This window comes from Choloepus didactylus, chromosome 6 (genome assembly GCF_015220235.1).
Source record: "Choloepus didactylus isolate mChoDid1 chromosome 6, mChoDid1.pri, whole genome shotgun sequence".
NCBI lineage: Eukaryota > Metazoa > Chordata > Mammalia > Pilosa > Megalonychidae > Choloepus > Choloepus didactylus.
The window spans coordinates 132,878,677-132,903,836 of record NC_051312.1 but is presented as its reverse complement, the minus strand read 5'-3'; the positions used below and the strand labels follow the sequence as shown (position 1 = coordinate 132,903,836).

General features: G+C 40.3%; 1 protein-coding gene across 9 annotated transcripts in view; it reads left to right on the top strand.

Annotated features, from left to right (window-relative positions):
• The window catches only part of SIK3 (SIK family kinase 3), a 306,246-nt gene that overhangs the window by 258,141 nt on the left and 22,945 nt on the right, over window positions 1–25,160 (top strand). For 6 of the 9 annotated variants that reach the window (XM_037841544.1, XM_037841547.1, XM_037841548.1 and 3 more), the window contains 9 exons: window positions 2,840–2,964; window positions 3,506–3,629; window positions 18,507–18,625; window positions 19,155–19,265; window positions 19,505–19,648; window positions 20,065–20,142; window positions 20,268–20,377; window positions 21,740–21,893; window positions 22,159–22,314. In XM_037841544.1, the coding sequence (XP_037697472.1) occupies window positions 2,840–2,964; window positions 3,506–3,629; window positions 18,507–18,625; window positions 19,155–19,265; window positions 19,505–19,648; window positions 20,065–20,142; window positions 20,268–20,377; window positions 21,740–21,893; window positions 22,159–22,314 (1,121 nt within the window). Of the gene's footprint in view, window positions 1–2,839; window positions 2,965–3,505; window positions 3,630–17,338; window positions 18,403–18,506; window positions 18,626–19,154; window positions 19,266–19,504; window positions 19,649–20,064; window positions 20,143–20,267; window positions 20,378–21,739; window positions 21,894–22,158; window positions 22,315–25,160 lie in introns of those variants that run through there. The other 3 variants (XM_037841541.1, XM_037841546.1, XM_037841549.1) reach the window with 2 other exon arrangements.

Here is a 25,160-nt window from a genome sequence, read left to right as displayed (position 1 = left end):
TTTGGTCTTACACAGAAGTTGAGGTTTTAAAACATAGTCATAATGATCCTTTTCCCTTTAGTCTGGTTTACCTTAGTTCTAATCAAGTCCATTTCCTTCATCTCTCTACCTGAAGTCTGATCTCTTTTTCAGCTTCTTTAACATTTGCTGTATGGGGTAATGCTGACATTCATACCTGCCGAACTCTGGCTGTGAGTCTCAGGTGTCACATCACACAGATGCCTGAAGTTCCAGAGCCCAAGCAGGTTATCCACTAACAGCTCAGCATCTCAGAATTTAGGGACAGCGCTACAACTCATGAATAGATGTGACTGCTGTAAGAGCTCACAGTCTAGAAACCTTTACCATAAGCCTTCCCCTGTTAACCTGTGCTCTCAGATTCAATTCTCACAGTTTGCACATTATAGTTAGGCCATAGTAGTGAGGTGTTGTAATGTTTGTCTTTTCATTCTGGCTTATTTCACTCAACATACTGTCCTCAAGTTTCATTCATCTAGTTGCATACCTCACAACTTCATTTCTTCTTCCCACTGCTCAGTATTCCATTATATATATACACAACAGTTCACCCTTCCGTTAATCAGTCAGTGTACCCTTAGGCCACCTCCATCCATTGCGAATCATGAATATGGCTGCCATAGACACCAGTATGCAATATCCTCTCACATCCCTGCTCTCAGTCCTTCCAAGTATATACCCAATAACAGGGTTGCGGGACCATATGGCAACCCCATAATTAGTTTCACTGCCCTCCAGCTGAGCTTTGCCATTCTACCTCCCTGCCAACAGGGAATAGGTACATCCCTCTTTCCACATTTTCTCCAGCACTTGTATCCCTCTGTTTATTTTTTAAACAGTTTTATTCACATACTATACAATCCACCTTAAGTAAATAATCAATGATTCCCAATACAATCACATAATTATGCATTCACCACCACAATCTATATGAGGACATTTCAATTTCTTCCTCAAAGAAAGAGGAAAAGGAGAGGAAAAAATGATTAATAAAAATTCAAAAATAGAAGAAAAATAATAAAATACAATGAAAAGTTCAGACAGTACCACCACCACCAAGAATCCCATATCACTCCCTTATATCCCCCTCTTATGGATATTTAGCTTTGGTATTTTGCCTTTGTTACAATTAATGGAAGCATATTACAATATTACTGTTAACTATAGACTAATCAGCATTGATTGTATTTTTCCCCTCGTAGCATGTGTTCAGTAGTCCAGATTTGTTAATTAAAACTGCAGTTGGAGCTTGGTTGAGCTACATTCCTTTGCTCTCAGCAGGGACTGCGTCTTTTTCCTACAGTAAAGTTTCTCTACTCAGCCTACTGTGCTGGTGGGGGTGGGGTGCCAGCTCTGCAGTTTGGGGAACTTGCTTACAGTTCTATGCTGCGATTTCAACCATTCCACCCATTCTAGACTGGTATATAATGTGTGTTCAGTCATGGATGTCCGGTGTGTTCAGTCATCAGTTGTTCCCGACTCTTTTCTAGTTATTCCTGCCTACTTACTAGTTGTTCTAGGGGACTGACTACATTCCACATGTCCCTATGCCACCATCTTGCCCTGCTTCCTAGATATGGGTTTCAAAGAGCTAGACTTTTATTACCAACTGGATATGGGAAATGAGGAGGAGAACGGAATTAAAGGTGACTCCATTGTTCCTCATGACTGGGATGGCGATGCCACTAATGAGGATGGAGGAGCAGATCAGATTTTGGAAAATGGTAGCTTTGAGGCATTTTTTCCCAGGCAGTTATTGGAAGCTCAGGCCAAGAAAGTAAGAGTGGTACTAGGGCCTGAGTTATGAATTTGGGGGGGAATTACCCCCAAAGAAGTTCTAGTAGAAGTGGTGGGATCAAAATTCTTAGCCCTGAGAAAATATAGAGTAAGAGGAGACAGTTAAAAATCAGGAAATGCCTACTAGAAAACACCTTCTGTAGAAGGTAGAAAGAAGAAAAGCAAACAGCAAAAGGAGACAGGGTTAACAAGAGAGTAAAATTAGGAAAGAGAGAAAAGCGTTTCAAAGAGTTGGTAGGTGCTTAGCACCTTTTGATGCTGTGATGGCAGGGAGTGTAGTATGCCTGGGGTAGGAAGGAGTTTCTGTGGAGGGAGTTCTAGCCTGTCACACATACAGACTGTTCATGAATAAAAATATTTATAGTCAGTGACTCTATCCTTTGCCCTGCCATCCCCAAGCCTCACCCCTCCTACCTCCTACCTACTCCTTCTTAAAGCTCTGGGAGGGGGAGGTTGAAGTACATAAGGAATTGATGTTACAATATAAATGTTCTTGGTTCAGTTTGCAAATAAGTTGCATATTCTTTATTTTGGGTAAGCCATCATGATAATAATATCACTTTGTTTAATTTTTAATTCATTGTGTCTCTAGTGGTCATAAATGGGTTTGCTGTAAGAAATAAAAATAATGCTGTAATGGCAGGGAATGTGGTATCCAATTTGGTGGGCTACATGTATTTATCAATTCTGTTGCAGTCATGATCTGATTTCATTATCATTTTTGAAGGAACCCGTTAATCACCCGCCTTCCTCTGCCTAGTTTATGTAGGTGACAGCACTGTTTTTGCAGCCATAGACCAATCATGTTTACTTTTAGTTACCAGATATTGTTTGCCTTATAGTTCACCTGTATCTCAATTTCAGTCTTATTTTTTTACGTTTAAATGGCTGGCTATATAGTTTCTAATCTTTCTATTTTCACATTTTGTATTCAAGCTTAATGATTCTGAACCTTTACTCTAGTGACCGGCAATTAGTGTTTGCTGGTTAAGATGACCTAAGTTACGTCCATTTGCCTTTCTAGATTTTGGCTTCAGTAACCTCTTTACTCCTGGGCAGCTGCTGAAGACCTGGTGTGGCAGCCCTCCGTATGCCGCACCCGAACTCTTTGAAGGAAAGGAATATGATGGGCCCAAGGTGGACATCTGGGTAAGTTACTGCTTTCTTTTGCTCCCCGAAGCATTGGTTACCCTGAATTGATGACAACTGCCCTCATCCTGGAGGACACATAATAATACTACATGTGAATTGGGAACATGGTCACCTCTTCTTTGAATTCCCAATTCTTTGTGCAAAGTCCTTCCTTCAGCAGTTATGTTATGGGCTGAGCCATAGGTTTCAAATCCCCCTTTGCAGCTGCAAAAGAACCCCAAGGGCCAGCTCAGATGTGTGCCCTTGCCAAGAACTGAGATTCTTTCTAGCGTTGCCACTTGCCTCCCCCCTAAAGATTGAGTACTGAGAAATTCAGGATATCTTATACACAATTAATGTCTGGAAGCCAAGAAGAGTATTAAATATTCTGAAGATGATTGGCTTTGACAATAGCCCACATTATTTCTTATAAAAAAAGAACAAAGTTTGTTCCATTATCTTGCACATGACTCACCATCATCATCGTATGCACACTATGATGGCCTCTTTTGTTTCCTTTGATGCGATTAATTGTATGTACTCTCTGTTTGTGGTGCAGAGCCTTGGAGTTGTCCTCTATGTGCTTGTGTGCGGTGCCCTGCCATTTGATGGGAGCACACTGCAGAATCTGCGGGCCCGGGTGCTGAGTGGAAAGTTCCGCATCCCATTTTTTATGTCCACGGGTAAGAGAATTGCCAGCACACAGCTATGACTGGGTCCATGGATAGTTAGACATGCTAAGTCATCTCAGGAGTTCAGTGATGGAGTATAAATGCTTCACTTAACAACCTTTCTTAGCTCCAGCTCTCTGGCTTGGCACCTCCACGAGGCAAGGATTATGGGGTGCAGCAGACAAGCTCTGGCATCAGATTGGTCTGCCTGGGTTTGAATCTAGAGTCTGTACATTAGCTACTAGTGTTGTGTGGCAGATTTCTAAGTCTTTTTGAGCTGTAGCTTCCTCATCTGTAAGTTGGCTGAGGGTTTTTTGAGGGTTGTTATTACAAGGATTAAACTACATAATGTATGTAAAGAGTCACTAGGCCTACCACTTAGTAACAATGTGATAAAATGCCTGTTTAACCCCTGTCCTTTACTCCCGGATCCCCTTTCAGGATAATATTTCCATTTACCAGGACTCCATTGAGATGTGGTCTTAAATAACAAGGATAAAGCAGGTTTTGCATCTTAGTCTTGCCACTTCATTTCCTACTTTTATGACATTTATCCTCCAGACTCATATTTTAAAAAAAAACACAAAACATTTCTTTTAAATGAGTGGACAGTAGGTTAACTTGCTCTTGGAAAAATTTAACACTGAAAACAGATACCAGATGCCCAGAATCTGGAGTTTTTACCACCATTCATATGCACGTAAGAGACAATACAGAAGGTAGTATATTTAGTTTTGCTTAATCATCCATATTCATATTAACGAAGAATATGCAGAGTATATGTCCACTTGATTGGCTACAATGAGAAGTGCATTTTAGAAAAAATAGGTAAAACTTGGGCTAGATTTAATGGGCTAGATTTAATTGTAAGTCTCCTCAGAATTAATGATTTATTATTATATCAGATAATAATAAGTGCTATCAAAGAAAGAAAATGGAGAAGGGGTTTAGGGCTGGTGCGTGGGAGATTATTTTAAAAGTATGCTCAGGAATCTTCTTCACTGAGAAAGAGACCTTTCAAGAAAGATTTTTAAAAGTTGAGGAAGCAAGCGCTCCAGGCAGAGGGACAGCAAGTGCAAAGGCCCTGGGAAGGGAGCAGGCTTAGAGTGCTTAAGGAATGGGGAGGAGCCCAGTGTGCTGGAAAGGAGTGAGTGACAGGGAGAAGGGGATAAGGTCAGAGAGGTAAGAGGGCTCAGTCAGTGACTGTAAAGACTGTACTCTTTACTCTGAATGAAATGCAAAGTATTGGAGGATTTTGATAGAGGAGTGACATAACCTGACATATTTTTTCTAAATGTTATTATGAAATTTGTCAAGCAAGGCCATTCTCTTCCCCTAATTCTGCTTGATTTTGCTTCATAGCACTTATCACCACAAACATTATTTGTTTATTGTCTCCCCACCCCGACCCCCACCACAGCTTGACAGTATAATGAGCTTTTGTTTTTGTTCACTGCATTATTCCCAGGGTTTAGGACAGTGCCTGAGTCCTGATAGGTGCTCAGTAAATATTTATTGAATGAATGAAGGAGTTCATAGGTTTGTTAAAATGCTGACTACAAAAGCACCTCCAGATAATATTATTATGCAAATTGTAATATCAATCACAGTAATTTACATTTCGTTAGGGCTTTTAAGTTTACAAAAAATATTCTTATACTTGATCTAATTTGAGCTACATAACTGTGCTCTGGTATAATGAATGGCATATGTGATTTTACCATTTTGCAGATGAAGAACCTTAAGTGTAGAGAAATTAGGTGACTTGCTCAAAACCACACAGGTAATGAATGACCAAGTCAGGGCTCAAATTCAGTGCTTGTTCCACTACCCCATATTATCGCAAAGACAGGGCAAGATGAATAAACCATGTCTGCTTTTCTCATGGCCACAGTATTTCCTGAGAGCAGTTCAGGTACCCTCTACCCTGCATCTCCCCATTTCCCTTGCAGCATGACAAAACATTCTTTCTTACTTAGGTCTTACCAGACAGTAAATCCTGGTAAAACCCTGACGGCTAGCTATACTGCCAACCATGTGTCTGTTAGTCTTTGGAAATAAACTATATAACATTTAGCTGCTTATAAAGAACTAGTATGTGTAATATTGGTATAAGTTGACAGGGAAGGTTAAAGACACAGAGAAAGCGGGCATGATTATCTTAAATGTGGGCCCTCTTTAATCCCAGGCGAATAATTTCCTTAAGTAGAAATGAACGTTTTTGTTCGATTAAGTACAGACAATGAGAAACAACCCAGACTAGGAAATGAGTAGGTAATTGCTGAGTTACAAATATGATCTCGCCTGCCCTCAGGGACATACATATCATAGGTAGGCCTGAATCCTAAGGCCCACCAGGAATGCTGTCAAAAGGATCAGGCATAGGAGAAAATGAATGCATGAGATTGTTTACCTTTTTCTTGGCTTAGACGTCCTTTGAGTACCATGGAATTTTCAAGTTCATGTGAAGGAAACCTAGAGTCTGTCCCATAGTCCTTTTTCTGCTTATGTCTCCAGTTTCTGGGCACAATTGTAGCTCATTAGACCTAGAGATAATTCTTTATGTGGAGGCAAGAGCCAGCTACTTACCAGCCTGCCAGGCCTACTGCCGCAGTACTGCAGAAGGTAATGTGGTTGAGGGGAAATCCTTAAGATCAAGAAGATCTTTTCCTTCCTTTAGCTGTTGCCATAGACTTGAGCTGAGTTTATCCATTTTTCTGCCAAAGGATCTAGAAATTCCAGAGAGCTGGGATAGTTTTCTAAATTAATATTTGAGAAGCAAACAGAGAAAGGCCCATCGTCTAGCTTCTTTTTCCTTCTAGCCACGTTGTATTCCAGAGTATCTGCAGCTGTGGGAGGCCATGCACTACAAATGGATACAGTTAGTTCAAGAATTCCATGCTTCTCTTCCTTGTCAGTAATGTGTGGAATGAAGTATCCTCACTTCACAATAAGTGGATATTTCTATGCCTAGTCTTGTTTGATAACAGCTTCCCTTCACAGGCATGCCTGAGATGTGGTAAAGAGATAACGTTTCAAGTTGGAATGACGGGGGCATTCGTCAATTTAAAAGGGGATTTCTTTGATGCTGAATGATTTTCTGCCTAATAGTATTAAAGTTATGTATATGTTTTCCACCCTTCGCTCCTGAAGTGTAAGCCCCTTGATCAACATCTTCCATGATACCTAACAGTGCCTGATATGGTATAAATATTTGGTAAATATTTTCTAATGAAAAGTTGAATCATCACCACATTTACCTATAGAATCTTACATCAGTCTTGTGTTATATTTTTTAACGTGACTAGCGATCTGAATTTTTGATTTATGCAGTAAGCCAACATTGGTTTTATACACTTCTGTTCATGGATTATTATGAAGAAGACTAGGTCAGGTGACTTCTAGTTTCTTGATCTAATATAAAGTTGGCTTTCTATGTCTCAAGTAAAATAAGTTTGGTCCAGATCAGTGCTTTTGGATTAAAGTTGTCAGGGCATCCCAGTGAGCAGCTGGGGAAAACCTTGAGCCTAGATTATAGAAGGATCAAAGGTTGAAATTTGCTGTTTGTTGGAGCTGTTGGAAATGATGGTAACTGGCCCCATGTGTTAACAGATGCTGCTTCTGATTACTCCCCCTCCCAGTGATGGAAGCCAACAACTTAATTTTTTGGAGTGCCAAACCCATTCACTAACAATATATATTTTACAGCAATCAGAAGTCTACTTCTTAAAGCTCAGTTTGCCTTATTCCCATTTTATACCAACCTGCTAGCAAATAAAGTAAAATCAGTCATTTATTTAACTAAAGAATAATTAATTCACAGTGAAAAAACTTCAGTGATGGAGAGTGCATAGAGATCTCTTGTGGACAATATTTTTGAGTCCTTATTGATTAAACTTCATTGTGACTTAATTAATTGTAATATTGCTGAAGCATTTTATCACTGAGAATGCAAGACCCAGGCTTATATAATGCTTCTGATGGAGAATGTAGTGTGCAGCCACTGCCAAAAAGCTTCCACTTAGAGGCAAACAACTCTGCCCTGATCGGCTAACTCATCAAGAATCACACATCATCTCTTTTGGGGATAAAAGTAGCTCTCCCATCAGCCTCCATATATGAGGGGCAGAGTCCTCAAATGATCCACCACTAGGGAGAAAATCCGGGTAGCTGCTTTCATGTTAATGAAGGCAGAAATCACAAATGATATCAGGAAGGAGGCTAGAAGCAGGCTTCCCCTGACCATCTCCATGATTTTACTTAACAATGGAAAACCTGTGGGCGAGTATGACTACTGAGTTCACTGACACAAGGTATTGTATTTTTTAAGCAAACTTTCCCCTCGCTGTGGCAACCCTATATCGAAAACTAGAGAAAGGAGGAAGTTCTAAGTGGAAGGACTCCAGAGAGCTGGATGTTTGCTAACATTTACTGAACATTTTCTATGTACAGGCACTGTTGCGGTAACTTACTTAATGCTCAAAATAATTATTTGAGGTAAGCTGTTATCATCATTCAATAGACAAGAAAACTGAAGCACAGAAAGGTTAAGTTACACACCCAAGAGTACACAGCTAGTAAGTGACAGAGCTGAGATGTGAACCCTGGCAATCTGGTTTCAGAGACCAGCTATCCGTCTGTGATTGCATATTAATTCTCAGTAAATACATATCTGGCATGTTATTCCAAGTATCAGGAGAGTCCTGGAATAAATATCCTTGTCCATCTAAGTCCAGTTTATTTATGGAAAAAAGAGTTAGTATCAGGGTATTCTGTATTGGACCCTGGAGTAAAAATAAACTAGAATTTTGTTCTAGTATAATGATTGCTATTAGGGCTCAGGAAAATATATGAGTAACGATGTCATCATATAAGCAGCAACATTTTATAACCACAAACTGCAGAATAGCCTCCAGTATGATAGTGTGCTAGCAAGCCAGGGTCTTTTCAAGGTTGGGACTAGAGGTAAATTTCTAGCCTTTGACTGGGATCTCTTAATTTCTGAATCTTAATTCTGGCAACATTTCCACCTGGAAAAACAGATTGAAAATATCAAAAGTTCAAGTTACTTTGATTTGTTTTTCTCATAAATGGAGATATATGGTCAAACACTTGTTAGTTCCCCCCACCTCCACCTCCAGCCTATCGCAGGTTGATAAACTATTAAAATAGAAGAGGAAAGCCTCTCAGCCTACGTTTATTGATTTCTAATAGGAGCTTTTCCTACAGCTCTATTCAACAATTGCTAAATTGTTTCAAGCAATCTCGCTGTGGCCTCTATATTTAACCACTGAAAGTGCCTTACAGGAAAGTGAGTTATAAGGAACTTTATTTCTATTCCAGAATGTTCTGATTATAGTAATTTGTAGAAACCAGTAGTGTTGGGATTTGTATTTAAATCAAGAGTTCTGCACTTTCTTGTCTGTCTAGTGCTGTTGCAGTATCCTTTCAGGAATTTCACTGAAGAAGTCCAGTTGTACGGAACTCCCATTTTTCTCTCCCCCAAAGAACTGAAAGCAAATGGTTTCAGAACAGTTTTTTTTCCCTTCAGAGCCAGTGTATTAGAGGAGCTGATCTCAATGGTTATTTCTTGAGTCAAATCTTATTACAGCCAATATGTTTGTTATAGATTAAATCCCATCACTGTGAATTCCAAGATTGTGTATTTTTTCGGTTGTGTAAAATTTTGGTATTATTAAATAACCAGGCCTTGAACTTGGGATTTAGAAACGTTTATGCATTTCTATTGTGGCAGTAACATATCAAAATTTAATTTATAGATTAAAAGTTTTCCAAGCCTTAAGAGTGCCATTGTTCTAGCAATATCCAATATAACAAAATTTCATTACAACAAAAAAAGTTTGTATTTTGTATGACTGTATTTAACATTTATTCTATCTCTGAATGCATCTATAGGATAGCACCTTCAGCATATGCTATTTCTACATAGCAATGTCTAAATTATTTAAAGACCATTTGTCCACTTTGTTTAGATTTCAAAATAGTAACTATGTGAAAAGTAACTATGTCAGCTCTGAACTCAGCTGATCGCTGGTGATGACAGGGTTTTCCTTGGGCATATTAAAAAATGTCATTTGTAGGGCTTAGTCCACAAACAGAATAAGGATTCCTAACTATGATCAGCTTCTTTCTAAAAGAAGGTCCCTTGGCAACACTGGTGATTTTTTGTCACTTTACTTTTTCATTTTTCTATCGGCATCATGACATTGTAAGGTAGTCACACTATCCTAGACATGACTGTGACAGAATCAGGACACTGTGAGGGACTCTCGTTTCTTTTCATTAAGGAAAAAACAAGTCTTGTGGGTGGGTTTTCATTTTGGAAAAGGCACTCAGCATTAAAGAAGAGCTCTGGATCACAAACATTTGTAAATCCAGAACATATAAAGTAAAGATTGTTAACAAAGCCAGGTTGTTCTGACCTGAGATTCTCATTGCATACCATTCACCAGTCTTGCTCTGTCTGCTATAACAGTATTAATTCTTCTCCCCTAGACTGGTATCTGAGCTGGACAAAATGAATGGATGACAGAATCAGGCAGTATATCATATTTGTTCTAAAAAACTGAAGTTTAAAACTGCTATTTGACTTTTTTAAAAAAAATTATAGACAGCTATTTGTTTGCCATAGAAACAGATGTTTTAGAGATTTAACAGCCTATTTATTTTTGTTTCCTCTCTGAATTTTGTTTTTTCTTCCTCAAATAGAGCCTTCTTTGAAATTTGAATTGCTCTGGTTGGTTAAACATTACTGAGAAGTTTGTTAAAATTATTGAAAATAAAGAATTCTTAGGGCTGTGTGCTCTGGAATTACCTTTGAGCACACCTAGTATTGATTGACTAAAGGGTGCGTGACAAACTAGACCAATGCCTTCTTCCAAGTACCTCTAAGAAGCTTGACTTTCCTGGGTAATTGCATCCTCCTAGCATTCTTCCCATGCCTCCTGGCACACAGATGTCTTATGTTCCCATCAGTTCAAAGTGGTTTTGTGTGGCCAGAAAGAATCTATGACTCGATTTCTTTCAGACCATTCCTCTGCCCACAGAGCTAAAAATGATTCACTTTGCCATGCCCAGTACTTTGGCATTGCATGAAGGATTTAAGGGACAGTTGGCTTTCCTGCCATCATAGGATCAGCCTGAAGCTTCTGATGATTTCAGTTCCCTGCATTTCTGCCTCTTCCTTCTCCTTGCCTACGATTCCTTGACTGGAGATATCTATTGTTTCGAGCCTTCCATTATGGTCTTCAGGACCTTGGTACAACTGGAGTATATAAACTGCATTTGCACTTCTTTATGTATAAAATCCTTAACAGCAACATTATAGCAGGAAGATCTCCCTCCCCCATTTAGATGTTCTGTCCCTGCATTCTCAGTTTGTTTTAATCTAGTTTGCAACTGCCCCCCTCCAACCCCCAGTTGTTTTCCAGCCTGCTGACCATGGCTTGTGGGTAACTCTATCATGATAGAACCTCCTGAGATTCCTTGGCATTTGATCTGTCTGAAGAGGGAATGAAGTTATTTTGATTTGTTTTTATGAAGATAGGTTGGCTACTGCCTAACACACCAATAATTAATTTACTTTGGGCACTATATAATTTAAGAACTGTGGCCTTGAAGTAAGACTGATCACAATTTGTTATCTTGGCTCTACCTCTTATTACCTGGACAGATTTTTTCACTTCTTGATTTTCAAGTTCTTTATCCATAAAATGGCGATAATAGTAACACCTATTCATAGGGGTCGGTGTGTGAATTAAATGCTTAAATTAACTTTGAAGGTTTAGCACTCTGCCTAGCATATAAGTGCTCAATGTTAGTTATTATTATTATTAAATATTTTTTTAATGAAGTGCTCTATAATTGTTCCTTCCCTATTTCGTTTTTTTGCTCTTTCCTTTGTGTGTTTCCTTCACTGTCTCAACATGCTAAAGGCTTATAATGAATACTTGCAAATAAATCCACAGGGTTTATGGAATAGAATTAATTGTGAAGAAGTGTTTTGGGTTTGCTCTATCATAACCTTTATGTTATGGCCATGCCCATGTGCTAGAAGTGGTAATGTGATTTACAGATTATTCTGTATAACCTCAGAAAAGATTAGCAAGTATGTACCCTTGAGCAAGACAAAGAACTCTAAAGCTACCAGGGAAAACCTTGGAAATCCTCTGATTCAGACTTTTGCCCCCTAACAGTGCCACATCCCAATCTCATATAAAATGGTAGTTGTTTGGGTATCCAGCTGGAAGCATGGAGAATGCTATTCTAGCTTATTCTATTGTGGATTCTTTTTTTTTTTTTTTTTTTTTTTTTGAAATAAATTCAGACTTACAGGAACAGTTGAAAAAACAATACAAACCCCATACACAGAACTCTAGCATACCCCAACACCCCTCCCCTGATACCCCGATCCACCAACTTTAACATCCTGTCCCACCTATTATGGATTTTTAGAATCAGATTAATAAAGTTGTTGGAAGGAATTGTGGGTATCCGGCATTCCTTTCAACTGTCATTTATTGAGGGCCTATTATGTGTCAGATGTTAGTAGATACTGGGGATACAAACTTCATTCTTCCTCCCTCCTAATTCTGGGATCCCTTCTAATGACACCAGCCTAATGACCTCAGACACCAGCCTCTGACTCCACATTTCCAATTACATCAAGCTCACTACTTCGTGGGATGCATCACTCCCTTTTCATAGTTACATAGTTTTTGGAGTTGGAGGGAACCAAAGAGTTCATCCTATCCAATTGTTTCTAGACTTTTTTTTTTTTCCAAATGAAATCTTACCCAGAACACTAATCTATAAAATGGATAAAAATAGCTGTGCTCCGAGTATGACCCTGCCTGCTTGACTGGCCCTCCTCACTTCCCGAAGGGGCCCCTCATATCCTGACGACCCTGATCCAATAATTTGCATCAGCTCTGATAATTAGAAAGATTTTTCCTCCACTGAACGTGTAACTTCCTAATTATTCCAAAACCAGGCCCTTGGAACCGCACAGCATAAATCTACTTTGTCGTCTTTATAAAATACCCCCCAGATATTTGAAGAACACCCAGCATACCCCTTCCTGCCCATACCTCTTCTCCAAGGTAAACCAGCCTCAGCTCCTTTAACCTGTCTTCAGGTGGCATGTTTTCAAAGTTTTAGTCAGGAAATACTTTCTCAAGTTATTCTATTTTTTCTTCTAGCCTTTGAAAATAGACACGGGAAAAGAGAACTTCTGTTAACTGTCCTTGTGAACTTGAAGTTAGTTTTTAATTACCCTCCCCCATTGTATATTTTTTTTCTCTCCTCAGGCCAAATACTTTCATCCTCTTAGAGGAAACTGTTTATTATCCAGGCCAAAAAAAAGAAAAACGATATTAAAGACCTTGTCTTCTTGGATGGACCCACACTGGCAATCTCAATTCCCATTTTAGGACCCTGCCCTTATGGCAGCTCTCCTCCGCAAAGCCAAACAAATGCCTGTCAGGACAGGAGGCCAGGGCCTGGGCCGCATACCCTATAGTTGACATTCTGTTGGCATATCAAGTTTCATGGGCCCACAGTGATTTTCACTGCAGCGATGGCTCGGCATCTTGCAAGGAACAGATGAAAGCTACCCTCTGAAGGGGCGCTGCTCCTCTGGCACACAGAAGCAAGCAGAGTGGCATATGCCTGCATTGCCCAAAGTGCTTCACTTTCATTCAGTATCAAAGGCTCTGTTTTCTGGGAGAAAACAAGTGATGGGGCTATTTTAGATGTTAAAATAGAGAACTTCTTGGCATCTGGAAAAGGGCATCTGGGCCCTTTGATCTGAGGCCCCATTTTCTTTTCACTCATTTAAATTGACTCTTCTGTCATTGACTGGGTTATTAGGTTTGAGAGCAATTTATTCCTTTTGTTTTCGCCCTCTTTTCATATTTTATATAGAATGGTGTGCTCAAATCTATTTGGAATTTAAATTCATGAACTATATGACACTTAGGAAGTATGAGTTGATGATAATCTCTTGGCTTTCTGCATTCTGCCATATTTTACCATCTGTGCTACATATGAAAAGTGTTAGATTTCTATTCCTTTGCATGCTGGTTCTTAGGTAGGACATCCAAAATAAAGGCTCTTGTCCTTTAGGTATTGACACTGTAGCCAGGAGTTCTTAGCCTGTGACCTGTAGACATCTAGGGAATCCCTGGCAAGCTTCTGGGGTTCCATGAGCACTTTTATGCAAAAATTTTATGTATAAATGCTTGTGTGCATTTTTCTGGAGATTTTTCAAGGCATCTGAGACCAAATAATGGTTAAGAATGACTGAAGAGAGGTTTCAAGACCCTGAAATTGAACTAGATGTGTCCTCTAATCCGGACTTACTATGGTCATATTGTTTTGTTTTGTTTGTTTTCTTTTTAGGGAAGTTGCCTTGAAAAGTCTCTATTTTAAAGCAAGCCTGTAAGTGAATGTCATTCTGCCTCGGGCATCTGATTCAGGACTAAAGTCTATGGAAGCAAAGGAAAACAGAAGAGTGCCATCTAGAGGTCTTAACAACAATTTCACAACTTTTGAAGCAAGTCCAGGCCTTGTCCCTACACAAGTGTCTTTAGCTTTAGCAACTTGCTAACTTTAGGACATTTTCTTTCAAATAATTTCAGACCATAAATGTGTGTGTCAATGATATTCATAATATTCACAGATGCTACCCTAGAAACATAATTTTCACAAAAGCATAATGTTATAGATGACATTTACTCTGTTTTGTAGGGATGTAGGAACTACAGTTTTTAGACTCCACACTGGATTTGAAAATACTTTTAATCATAAGGCAAGAACAAATTTTTGATGCCTGATACAAAATTACTTTAATATAGGGACTTGTCTTTGTTGTATTTTTTAAATTCAATTTTGAGATATATTCACATACCATACAATCATCCAAAGTGTACAGTCAATTGACAGTCACTTGTTCACAGTATCATTATAAAGCTGTGCATTCATCACCACAATCAATTTTTGAACATTCTCATTACCACAAAATAAATAAATAAGAATAAAAATAAAAGTAAAAAAAGAATACCCAAACATCCCATCCCCCCATCCCTTCCTCTCATCTATTTATTTTTTGTCCCCATTTTTCTACTCATCTCTCCATACACTGGATAAAGGGAGTGTGAGCACAAGGTTTTCACAATCACACGGTCACACAGTGTAAGCTACATAATTATACAATTGTCTTCAAGAGTCAAAGCTACTGGGTTGCAGTTTAAGAGTTTCAGGTATTTCCTTCTAACTATTCCAGTATACTAAAAACTAAAAAGGGATATCTGTATAATGCATAATAATAACCTCAAGAATGTCCTCTCAACTCCGTTTGAAATCTCTCAGACACTGAAGCTTTATTTTGTTTCTTTTCTCTTCCCCCTTTTGGTCAAGAAGGCTTTCTCAATCCCATGATTCCAGGTCCAGGTTCGTCCCTGGGAGTCATGTCCCATATTGCCAGGGAGATTTCCACCCCTGGGAGTCATGTGCCACATAGAAGGGAGGGCAGTGAGTTTACCTGCAGAGTTGGCTTAGAGAGAGAGACCACATTTGAGCGTGACCTCTCTTTTTCACCTTCTTGAACATTTGACATTCATAGCTGCTGAACTCTGGCTCTGGGTCTCAGGTGTCATGTCACACAGATAACCCAAAGTTCCAGGGACCAACCAGGTTATACACAAAGAACTCAGCATCTCAAAATTTAGAAATAGCCATCACAACTCAGGAATGGATGTAACTGCTGTAAGAGCTTACAATCTAGAAACCGTTTACCATAAGACTTCCCCTGAAAACCTGTGCTTTCGGATTGAATTCTCTAAGTTTGCACATTATAGTTAGTCCATAGTAGTGAGGCATTATAATGTTTGTCTTTTCATTTCTGGTTTATTTCACTCAGCATACTGTCCTCAAGGTCCATTCACCTAGTTGCATACCTCACAACTTCATTCCTTCTTGTAGCTGCTCAATATTCCGTTGTATGTATACACCGCAGTTCGCCATTCCATTCATCAGTGGATGTACCCTTAGGCCATCTCCATCCATTGTGAATCGCGAATACTGCCACCATAAACCCCACTGCACAAATGTCCATTTGTGTTCCTGTTCTCAGTTCTTCCAAGTATATACCCAAAAACAGGGTTGCAGGACCATATGGCAGCCTCATACTTAGCTTCCTGTGGAACCACCACAGTGTCCTCCAGATGGGCTGCACCATTCTACTTCCCTACAAACAGTGATTAGGTACATCCCACTTTCCACGTTTTTTCCAGCACTTACATCCCTCTGTTTATTTTTTAAACAGTTTTATTCACACACTGTATATTCCCTCCCAAGTAAACAATCAGAGGTTCCCAGCGTCATCACAGTTATGCATTCACCACCACATCTACATGAGGATATTTCCATTTCATCTGCAAAGTAAGAGGAAGAGGAGAAAAAAAAAAAACAGAAAAAAAATGACGGCCGATATTTCTTCTCTTTCATGAATTCAGAGTTTGCAGTCTTTCTCCAGTCTATATCTCCTCCAGAGTTTCAAACAATTCAGAATAGTCCTTTTATTCGTTGACTCTCTGGAGAGGTTTTCTGTAGCTGTTTACGTCATCATGTTGATGATCTCACTTGTGTGTTTTCTTTTAAAGTTAGAATAAATAAAAAATTTAGCCTAATTCCTCTTACAGTTCTTTTCAAGACAAGTAATATAGAATAGTGTTTGCCAAATGGTAAAGAAATTGTGGGTATTACAGAATAGAATTCACCCTGGAGAAATAGATCAGGCAGAATTTCCATGTATAAATGGGATGTATAAAAGGATAGTCAAGAGTGTAGCTTTGAAGTCCCAGCTCTGCCATTTATTAGCCTTATGATGTTGAATACATTATCTAACTTCTCAAAATCTTGCTTTCTTCATTTATAAATGGAGCTAATAACAGTATCTAATTCAGGGTGGTTGTGAAGAGTATATGAAATGAAGTTGGTAAGCACAGTGCTTATCATATAAAAAGTCTTTAGAAATTAGCAGTAATTTATTATTGTTGTTACCACAGACCAGCTTTGTTTTCAGGAAAGTTCTAGTAAGGTAGAATCATAAGATATTAAAACCTATATCTTACACAGAATTCTATATATTTAAAAGCGTTTTTACAAATACAATCTCATTTGATTAAATAGTCAATAAATATTTATTCATGCATTCAGTAGATGTTTATTTAGCTCCTATTGGGTGTAATAAACATATTTGGTGTTGACTTGGTATTAGGTTCAGCAGTGCCAAAACCTTGGGGCTTACATTGAGGTGGGGGAGTTACACAATAAACAGGTAAATACACAAATAAGATGATTTCACCATGGTAAGTGCCATGAAGGAAATGTGACAGTGGGATACATTAGAGAGTGACAGAACGCCTCCTTTAGATTAGGTGGTCAGGGAGAGCTTTCTGAGGAAGTGACATCTGAGCTTTTACCTGAATGAGAAGGAGCCAGCCAGGGGAAGATCTGAGGAGCAGCCATTCAACTAAAGGAAATAGCAGGTGTAAAGGCCATCAGGTGGGAGTGTATTAAGCATGTTCAAAGACTAGAAAGATTGCCGGTGTGGCTGGAGCTTAGTGAGCAAAGGGGAGAGTTGTAGGAGAGGACATCAGAGAGGTAGGCAATGCTTTGGAGGCTCAGGACTTTGAATTTTATTCTGAGGGTCACAGGAAGACATTGGAGAGTTGTAGGCAAGGTAGTGACATGCTCAGAGTTATGTTTTAGAAACATCCCTTTTGCTGTTCTGCAGAGGATGGATTGTAATAGCACATGCAGGGAAGCAGAAAGACCAGTTAGGAGACTTTTGCAGTACTTTAATAAGCAAGAGGTGCTGGTGGCTTGGAAGATGTCAGTTTAATGGTTCTTTGTAGCATGGTGGGTAAGAGCACCAGCTGAAGAGTAAGGCTGTCTGGTAGAAAATCTGGCTTACTAATCTAATGTGATCTGGGACAAGTTTTCTTACCTTCTCAGTGCCTGATTTTTACCATCTGTAAAATGGAAATGATGATGTGGCCTTCCTCCTAGAATTGCTGTGAGGATTAATGAAATAGTAATAATTGTAGAGTGCCCAGGAGAATGTCTTGTTAGTACTGCTGTTTTTATCACCATCATCACCAGCTCCACCATTTTACAACTACTAACAACTGCTACACATCATCCCCCATATCCTCAATTTGCTGATGAGAAAACTTAGAAACACAGACAGGGTGGTTTTGAAATCCAAATATAGGTCTGTGATTTTCTAATCCAGTGCTCTTTCTGCAAATCTGTGTAGTTCAAGCCCTGTTTAATGTGCCTGTGAGCGTATAAACAACATTGAGCAAATGATAAACCAGATGAGCTGAATCCCAGGGAGGCATCCTGTGCCTGTGCATCTCCCCCCTCACCCCCAAGGCCATCAGAAACATCAGATCCCCTGGGTTTTGGACACCTAAGCCAAAGGTATTGGTATGCATGTGTATAATACTTGAGGACCTTGTAAGCTACTGAGTCTCTTTCGAGGCCTTTCAAGTCTTCATTAATTGTGTTAAATGGAGCCATACATTACATAAATAAATAAAATCCATGGATTATCCCCAGACCTTTTCTGGTCAGACTTTTAGTGACGACGTTAACCAGATTTGCTTTTCTCTCTTCTTCACCTCTTACTGCCTTTGCCTAATCCCTTCTGGAGTAAGCAATGAAATGGGCAAGGAGCAAGAAGGACAAATGAGAAGTAAGGAGCTTGAAAATCCACATGCTCACGTTGCTTCTAGTTCCTCAGCTCCATTGGTGCCTCTCCTCACCAAAGACTGAAGGCAGGCTGTCTGTCTATTGCAGAATGTGAGCACTTGATCCGCCACATGTTGGTGTTAGACCCGAATAAACGCCTCTCAATGGAGCAGATCTGCAAGCACAAGTGGATGAAACTAGGGGACGCCGATCCCAACTTTGACCGGGTGAGCTGGGTACCCTTTGCCTCAGGGAATGCCTCTTGGAGTTACTGCCATCTCTTTTGCATGGATTGTCAGCAGGCCATGACTTGGCACCAGGAACAAACTACTGTGTAATACTAAAGCAAGTGAAGCAGGAAGGAATTTAAAACCAGCCGAGTTGTTGGAGAACAGTGATACTAGTTTCCTATCATTTGTTCCCAAATCATAGTCCCTCCCTGGCTTTTATGCAGTCCAGCCCACAGTTCTACAGCTCAGCCACCATGGGGATTTCTCCTTCCTCTTGTCTTAGTGTGCTCAGTTCATACTTTATTTAAACCCTTATGGCCATTCTAGGTACCCCAAGAAACTCAGAAAATCTGAGGATCTTGTCTGCTCACAGCCGAGCACCCAGAAATGTCTTGCTGAAGGCTTTATCTGAGGCTAAACAATCTCAAGTTAGGGGGCATGGAACAGCAGGGTCTTTGTATTTGATTTGCCAAGTCAACACGGTTAATTGGGGGTCTGACAGTTTGCCTCTTTTTATGATTTACAGTTAATAGCTGAATGTCAGCAACTAAAGGAAGAAAGACAAACAGACCCCCTGAATGAGGATGTCCTTTTGGCCATGGAGGACATGGGGCTGGACAAAGAGCGGACACTACAGGTATCTCTAAAGGAGAGGAGAACAGAGTGAGGTGTAGCACTTCTTCTGTCCTGTTTTTCCACTTCTCCTCCCTCCTGGGAAGTTGGTTCTTTTGGTTTTCCTCCTATTTTTCTTCTTCTGCCCCTCCCTGGGCCTTGGAAAGAAGGTGCTGTGGTCTTCACATGTTATTATTCAGAGTTTTGGTCATTGGCATGCCGTTTCACCAGGGGTTTTCACTCTTTTCCCTTCTCTCTTGGTAGTCATTAAGATCAGATGCCTATGATCACTATAGTGCAATCTACAGCCTGCTGTGTGATCGGCATAAGAGACATAAAACCCTGCGTGTTGGAGCACCTCCTAGCCTGCCCCGAGCCATGGGTTTTCAAACACCAGTCAACATCCAGGTGGGCAATCACTCCAGAGACCTGAATCAGGACAAGTAACACCAGGGGGAAGGCTTAGCCATTGCTCACTAATCCTGACTCAAGAGGGTTTCTGATTCCTCCTTACCTCTGTCCCCTCCCATCTGTCATCTCTTCCTTTGTCAGAAGTCAAGCAAAGAACTGAATCTTTCTTTAACGGAGAGAATGGAAGGGTATTCCAATAACAATAGTTGCCTTTCATTTTAAGAAATAGCAAATCACTGGGAGAGACGGTGTTCTCTAAAGAATGCTTCCTTGTTGTGGCGTCTAAGGGCAGAGGAACTGAAGAGTCAGAGGTAGAAGCGCAGACTTTAGCAATCAAGAATACTTTGAAAGACTATCATTATTTCCCTCTAGCACCTAAGGTATGTTTGTATATTGTATGTCTTGCTTCCCAGGCGGAGCAGGCAGGTACCGCTATGAACATCAGCGTTCCCCAGGTGCAGCTGATCAACCCAGATAACCAAATTGTGGAGGCAAGTAGCAACTTCTGATAGTTGTCAGCTGAGCCCCTTTCCATTCCATATTCTTGTGTCCTTCCCTTACATCTTATTTCTGATTACTCTCAGTTCTCATTTGACTGTGTTTCCCTCCACTTCAGGCTGATGGGGCAGTGAACTTGGATAGTGATGAGGGTGAAGAGCCTTCCCCTGAAGCACTGGTCCGCTATTTGTCAATGAGGAGGCACACAGTGGGTGTGGCTGACCCACGGTAAGCATCGGACCAATATCCCGCTCAACACCAGGGCAAGGAATTCCCACCTGAAGTCCAGTTCCCCCACAGCATGTTTCTCCTACTTGCATTGTATTCTCCAGATGAGGTCTAATTCAGTGGCCAAGACAAGTTTTTCACCCAGTTCAGGATCTCTGATAGACCAGACTTGCTATGGCTGAAGAATTACAAAGCTGTCCTTAGTGGATGGTGGGCTTTTAGCTACCAGCATGCCAATTCATCACAATACTTTGGTGAAGAGCAGGATAGTATCTTCACCCAAAAGATTGTGGTCCAATGATCTGAGTCACATAAAACTCATCTGAGTTTGACAGCTTTTAGAGATGTGGTTTGCCATGTGTTCTAATGCAAGACTCATCTAGATGGTGAGGACAAACGATGATGTATTTATCTATGTAGACAAAAATTAAATTAAGTGACCAAGAATCCGAAAACACACTGAACAAGTACCAGTTTCCCAGGTACTTTCCCAAAACAGTCTTTCAGAATGTTCTCTGATGCCCTCACACTGGAGAAATAATCTGTAGTTCCATCCTTGGATGTTTTAAAGACCAACTCTCTCCATTGTTCTACAGTTGAAGACTCTCAACACTGAGAATAGCCTTTCCTCTTTCCTGGATATTTTCTTTGCTGAGTAGGGAAGAGAAGATTGTGGCAAGAGTTCTCGTGAGAGTTCAGCTAGGGGCAGAGCCAGCTTTTTATAAATAATCTCTTTTCTCTGACTAACTTGCAAAAAAGGCTCCCATGCCTGCCGATTTGCTTGTTTCACATTTCTCGTTCCCAGCCTACAATCAAACAGGCAGTAGGGGAACATTCTGGCTCCAGAGACTGTGTCAGCTGCAAAGGGGTGGAGTCCTGTGTCGCTCTGTTAGTGGAAAGATCTTTTATTTTAAAGTATGGTGTAAAACCTACTGTTCTAGCCTGACAGCCCTGCACATCCAGTACTTATCTGTCCTATCAGCACTGACAAGAGTAATTGCATTCTTTTCCTGGTGAATCAGTTGCTACTTTGGGTAGCCATTGTTTTAGTGGATGGCCTGTGTCCTCCAGAAACTTGCTCTTCATCTCCAGGCTTTGAAAACCTGAGCTGGACTAATTCCAGCATTTCCTCTTGGCTCAGAGCTGTTGGTTTTACATGAGTGGTCAATGGCAAATAGTGATCCCCAGTCCCAAAGAGTAAGATCCCAAACATTTGGTTTCTACTTTGTTCTGGGATCATAAAGAGAAATACAAATTTGGGGGAAAGTTAAACAAAACGGAACTTAGCACTGTCAATTTTGGGATGTGAGTACTTTGGGGTAAGAATTAACCAAACTTTTCTGTCCTTCCATTTTCTGTCAGCACGGAAGTTATGGAAGATCTGCAGAAGCTCCTACCTGGCTTTCCTGGAGTCAACCCGCAGGCTCCATTCCTACAGGTGGCCCCTAACGTGAACTTCATGCACAACCTGTTGCCCATGCAAAATTTGCAACCAACTGGGCAGCTTGAGTACAAGGTACCTGAATATGGGAGAGGGCTTACCCCAGAGACACACACTTGAGTTTCCTTTGAGAGGCTTTGAGGACCTTCTCCAGGGTTTAAAGGTTTCCTTATAGAGAAAGTGGGTTTCTCTTGCAAAGCAGCTCGGGTGAGAGGGACAATTTCTCTAGTCTAGATCACCATCAAAGGAGCCCTTATTTCAGTAGCTTAGAATATTGCTGTTCTCTCCTAATTTTCCCTCCCACCTTACCGGTCTGTCCTTCCCACTCTACTCCTGGCAGGAGCAGTCACTATTACAGCCACCCACCCTACAGCTGCTGAATGGAATGGGCCCCCTTGGCCGGAGGGCATCAGATGGAGGAGCCAACATCCAACTGCATGCCCAGCAGCTGCTGAAGCGCCCACGGGGACCCTCGCCACTTGTCACCATGACACCAGTGAGTAGCAGCATGGAGCCCAGCTAACTTTTGCAGAAGCTTTTAATAAAGAGGTTGTGGGCTTAGTGTTGAAAACCCAAGGAGTTCCAACCTACATTTCTGAATTTCCTCTTTCTTTAAATATATGATGTTCAGTATACTCTCATTTTTTTCAGACAAGTAGAATTTTCCAGTCTAATCTTTGGCAAACTTCTTTACTTAACCAAATAATTTCTATACTGAACCCTGCCCCTGGAGAGCCTCTTCCTCAGTGGCACCCTAATTAAGTTCTCCTGTATTCCTGCCTGCTTCTAGGTAGAGTAGTAGTCATCCAACTCATGGCCTCCTCTTAGAAAACTTTTCCCTGCCAGAAGACAATTGGATTGAACAGTTCCCTTTGTATGCAGTTGCTTTTTAGATGATTTCCAAAATTACCTTCTCACCAACTCTTTCTTTGATCAGTGCCACCTTATATCTTTGGTACAACCTGGAATCACTTGATTATTTGGCTTTCATGAGCTCTTCCCTAGGCAGCTGGTATTTATGATGGCCACTTTCAAAGATTTTTTTCCTCCTCTGGGTTCAGTTACTGGGTTCAGTTACTGCTGGTTATTTACCTGTCATAGGTAAATTATTCATTCATTTTAAATTCATTCAATCATAGTAACCTAAGATTGAGTACTACCATATCCAAAGCCCTTACAAGGTATTTTAGGGCAGTGATTCTCAAATTAAGACACACTTTGTTTAACTTCAGTCCATCACAGATTAATATTTTGCAAAATAAAGTAAAATTGAATTATTAGAAAAATGAAATTTTAGAAACATACAAAATACAAGGCTGAATTTTTTAATTGCTTCAACAAACAAAATCATTCTGTTAAATTGCTATAAAAGTTTCTAAAAGCTTACTCTCAGTTTCTGTACTTACCTTAGCACAGATTGGTAACAAAACAACATTTTTGGTTCACGGGCAGCACTCCCAGGAACACTGCTGTCGGGAAAATGAAAGAATTATATAGGCTAGTTCTTAGCCTCACCAGGCTTATGCTATGGGAAGACAAGATCAATATATGTGAAGGGTCTGAATAAGAGTAAAAGACCATTTGTGATTAAGTGCCAAAGCGAATAACATGGATTATTAGGTGGCAGAGTCATTTGGGGAAGGGCAAGCTCAATGTACGGTGATCATGAACAGCTTTATGGACTATGGGGCGACTTCCTCTATCCGTGCTAACTGTTTTTATCAAAGTCATTAACAAGCTCTTCTTGATAAATCCACTGGACATTTTTCATCTTTACTCATTTTGGACCTCCCAACTCTATTAGTCATTGTTGGCCATTTTTTTCCTTGACATATTTTCTTCCTTTGACTTTATGTGACATGATATTCTCTTTGTTTTCCTCCTGTCTCTCCCTTTCACTCTCCCTTTTAGGCTCTCTTTCTACTTGTTCCTTGAAGTTGGAGAAACCCAGAGTTTTATCTTAGGTTCTGCTCCCATCTCACTTTACCTACTCCCTGGATGACCCTGTCCACTCCCATAATTTCAGTTCACATTGAGTCTCCAGCCCTGAAGGCTCTTTTGAAGTATGTGTGTATATGCCTGCCTACTGGACAGATTTAGTTGTTTATCCCACAAGTACCCACAATTTTAATTCAGTCTGTCTCAAAACAAACATCATGACTCTTTGAAGCCTGTTCCACCCCCTGGGTGACAGTAAATGGAACTGTCATTCTCCTAGTTACACCAGCTAGAAACGTGGGTTTTATCTTTAACTCTTCCCTCTCCCTTACTCCCATATCAAATCTGTTATCCACCTATGAATTAAATATCTTCTCTCCATCTCCACTGCCCTTTTTTTAACTCAGACTGCTGTCATTTTTGGCCTAGATTAAAACAATGGCCTCCTAACTGGCTTCCTTATTTCTAGTCATGTCTCCCAATCCCCACTGCCAGTTGGGGACAACTAAAGTGAGTGAGCTTTCTAAACTATAAGTTTTAGAACATTATGCCCCTCCTTAAAATCCTTTAGTGATTCACCACTTGCTCCCTCAAAATAAACTTCTTAATGTGGTATTCAAGGCCATTTATAACTGGCCATAGTGTTCCTCTCCTGCCTCATCTGTAGCCACTTCCTGCCCAACCCTGTTCACTCCACCCTTGTAAAACTGTAGTAAAGGATCTGGAAACCCTAGAAGTATTCAGACAATGGAATTATTCCAAAAGTGTGGGGTTTTTTTTTCCCTTGAGTTTTGTTTCATTCTGTAGTGATCATCCATTTGAAAAGTGTTATTTTGTAACATTTGAAGTCTGATTTTTGCTCTAGTGCCTGAGGCATGGGGATTGCATGACCCCCCAGGCTGTGAGGAGCTAGCCATCAAGGATGCACAGCATTCTAGTCCACATGGAGATGGGAACAGTGACAGTGATGCATGTGCCGTGGTTCTCGTTTCACTTATGTGTTTTGATGGGTAACAACTATTTTTGAATTGTGATTGCAATTACACAAATACATGTTATAAGCTAAAATGTACTTTTAAAAAATCATTATGCTTTTTTGGAGTTAAAACCTTCACAATCTGAAAGAAACATTAATATGAAACAGGTCATTTCCTAGACATTCCAGGTGAATAGTCTATTACTATATTTTCATGTCCCCAAACACCTGCAGACCTTCTCTTTTCTCTGAGCCTAGAACATCACAACCCCTCTCCCTCTTTGCTTGGCTAGCTCTTATTCGTCCTTCAGGTCTCAGGTTAGCTGTCATCTCCTCCAGGATGCCTTCCTCAACTCCCAAGCACCCTCATTAAAGGACTTGGTCGTGCTCTTTTCTAATTGCCTGTTTACTTATCTCTGTCCTCTGCT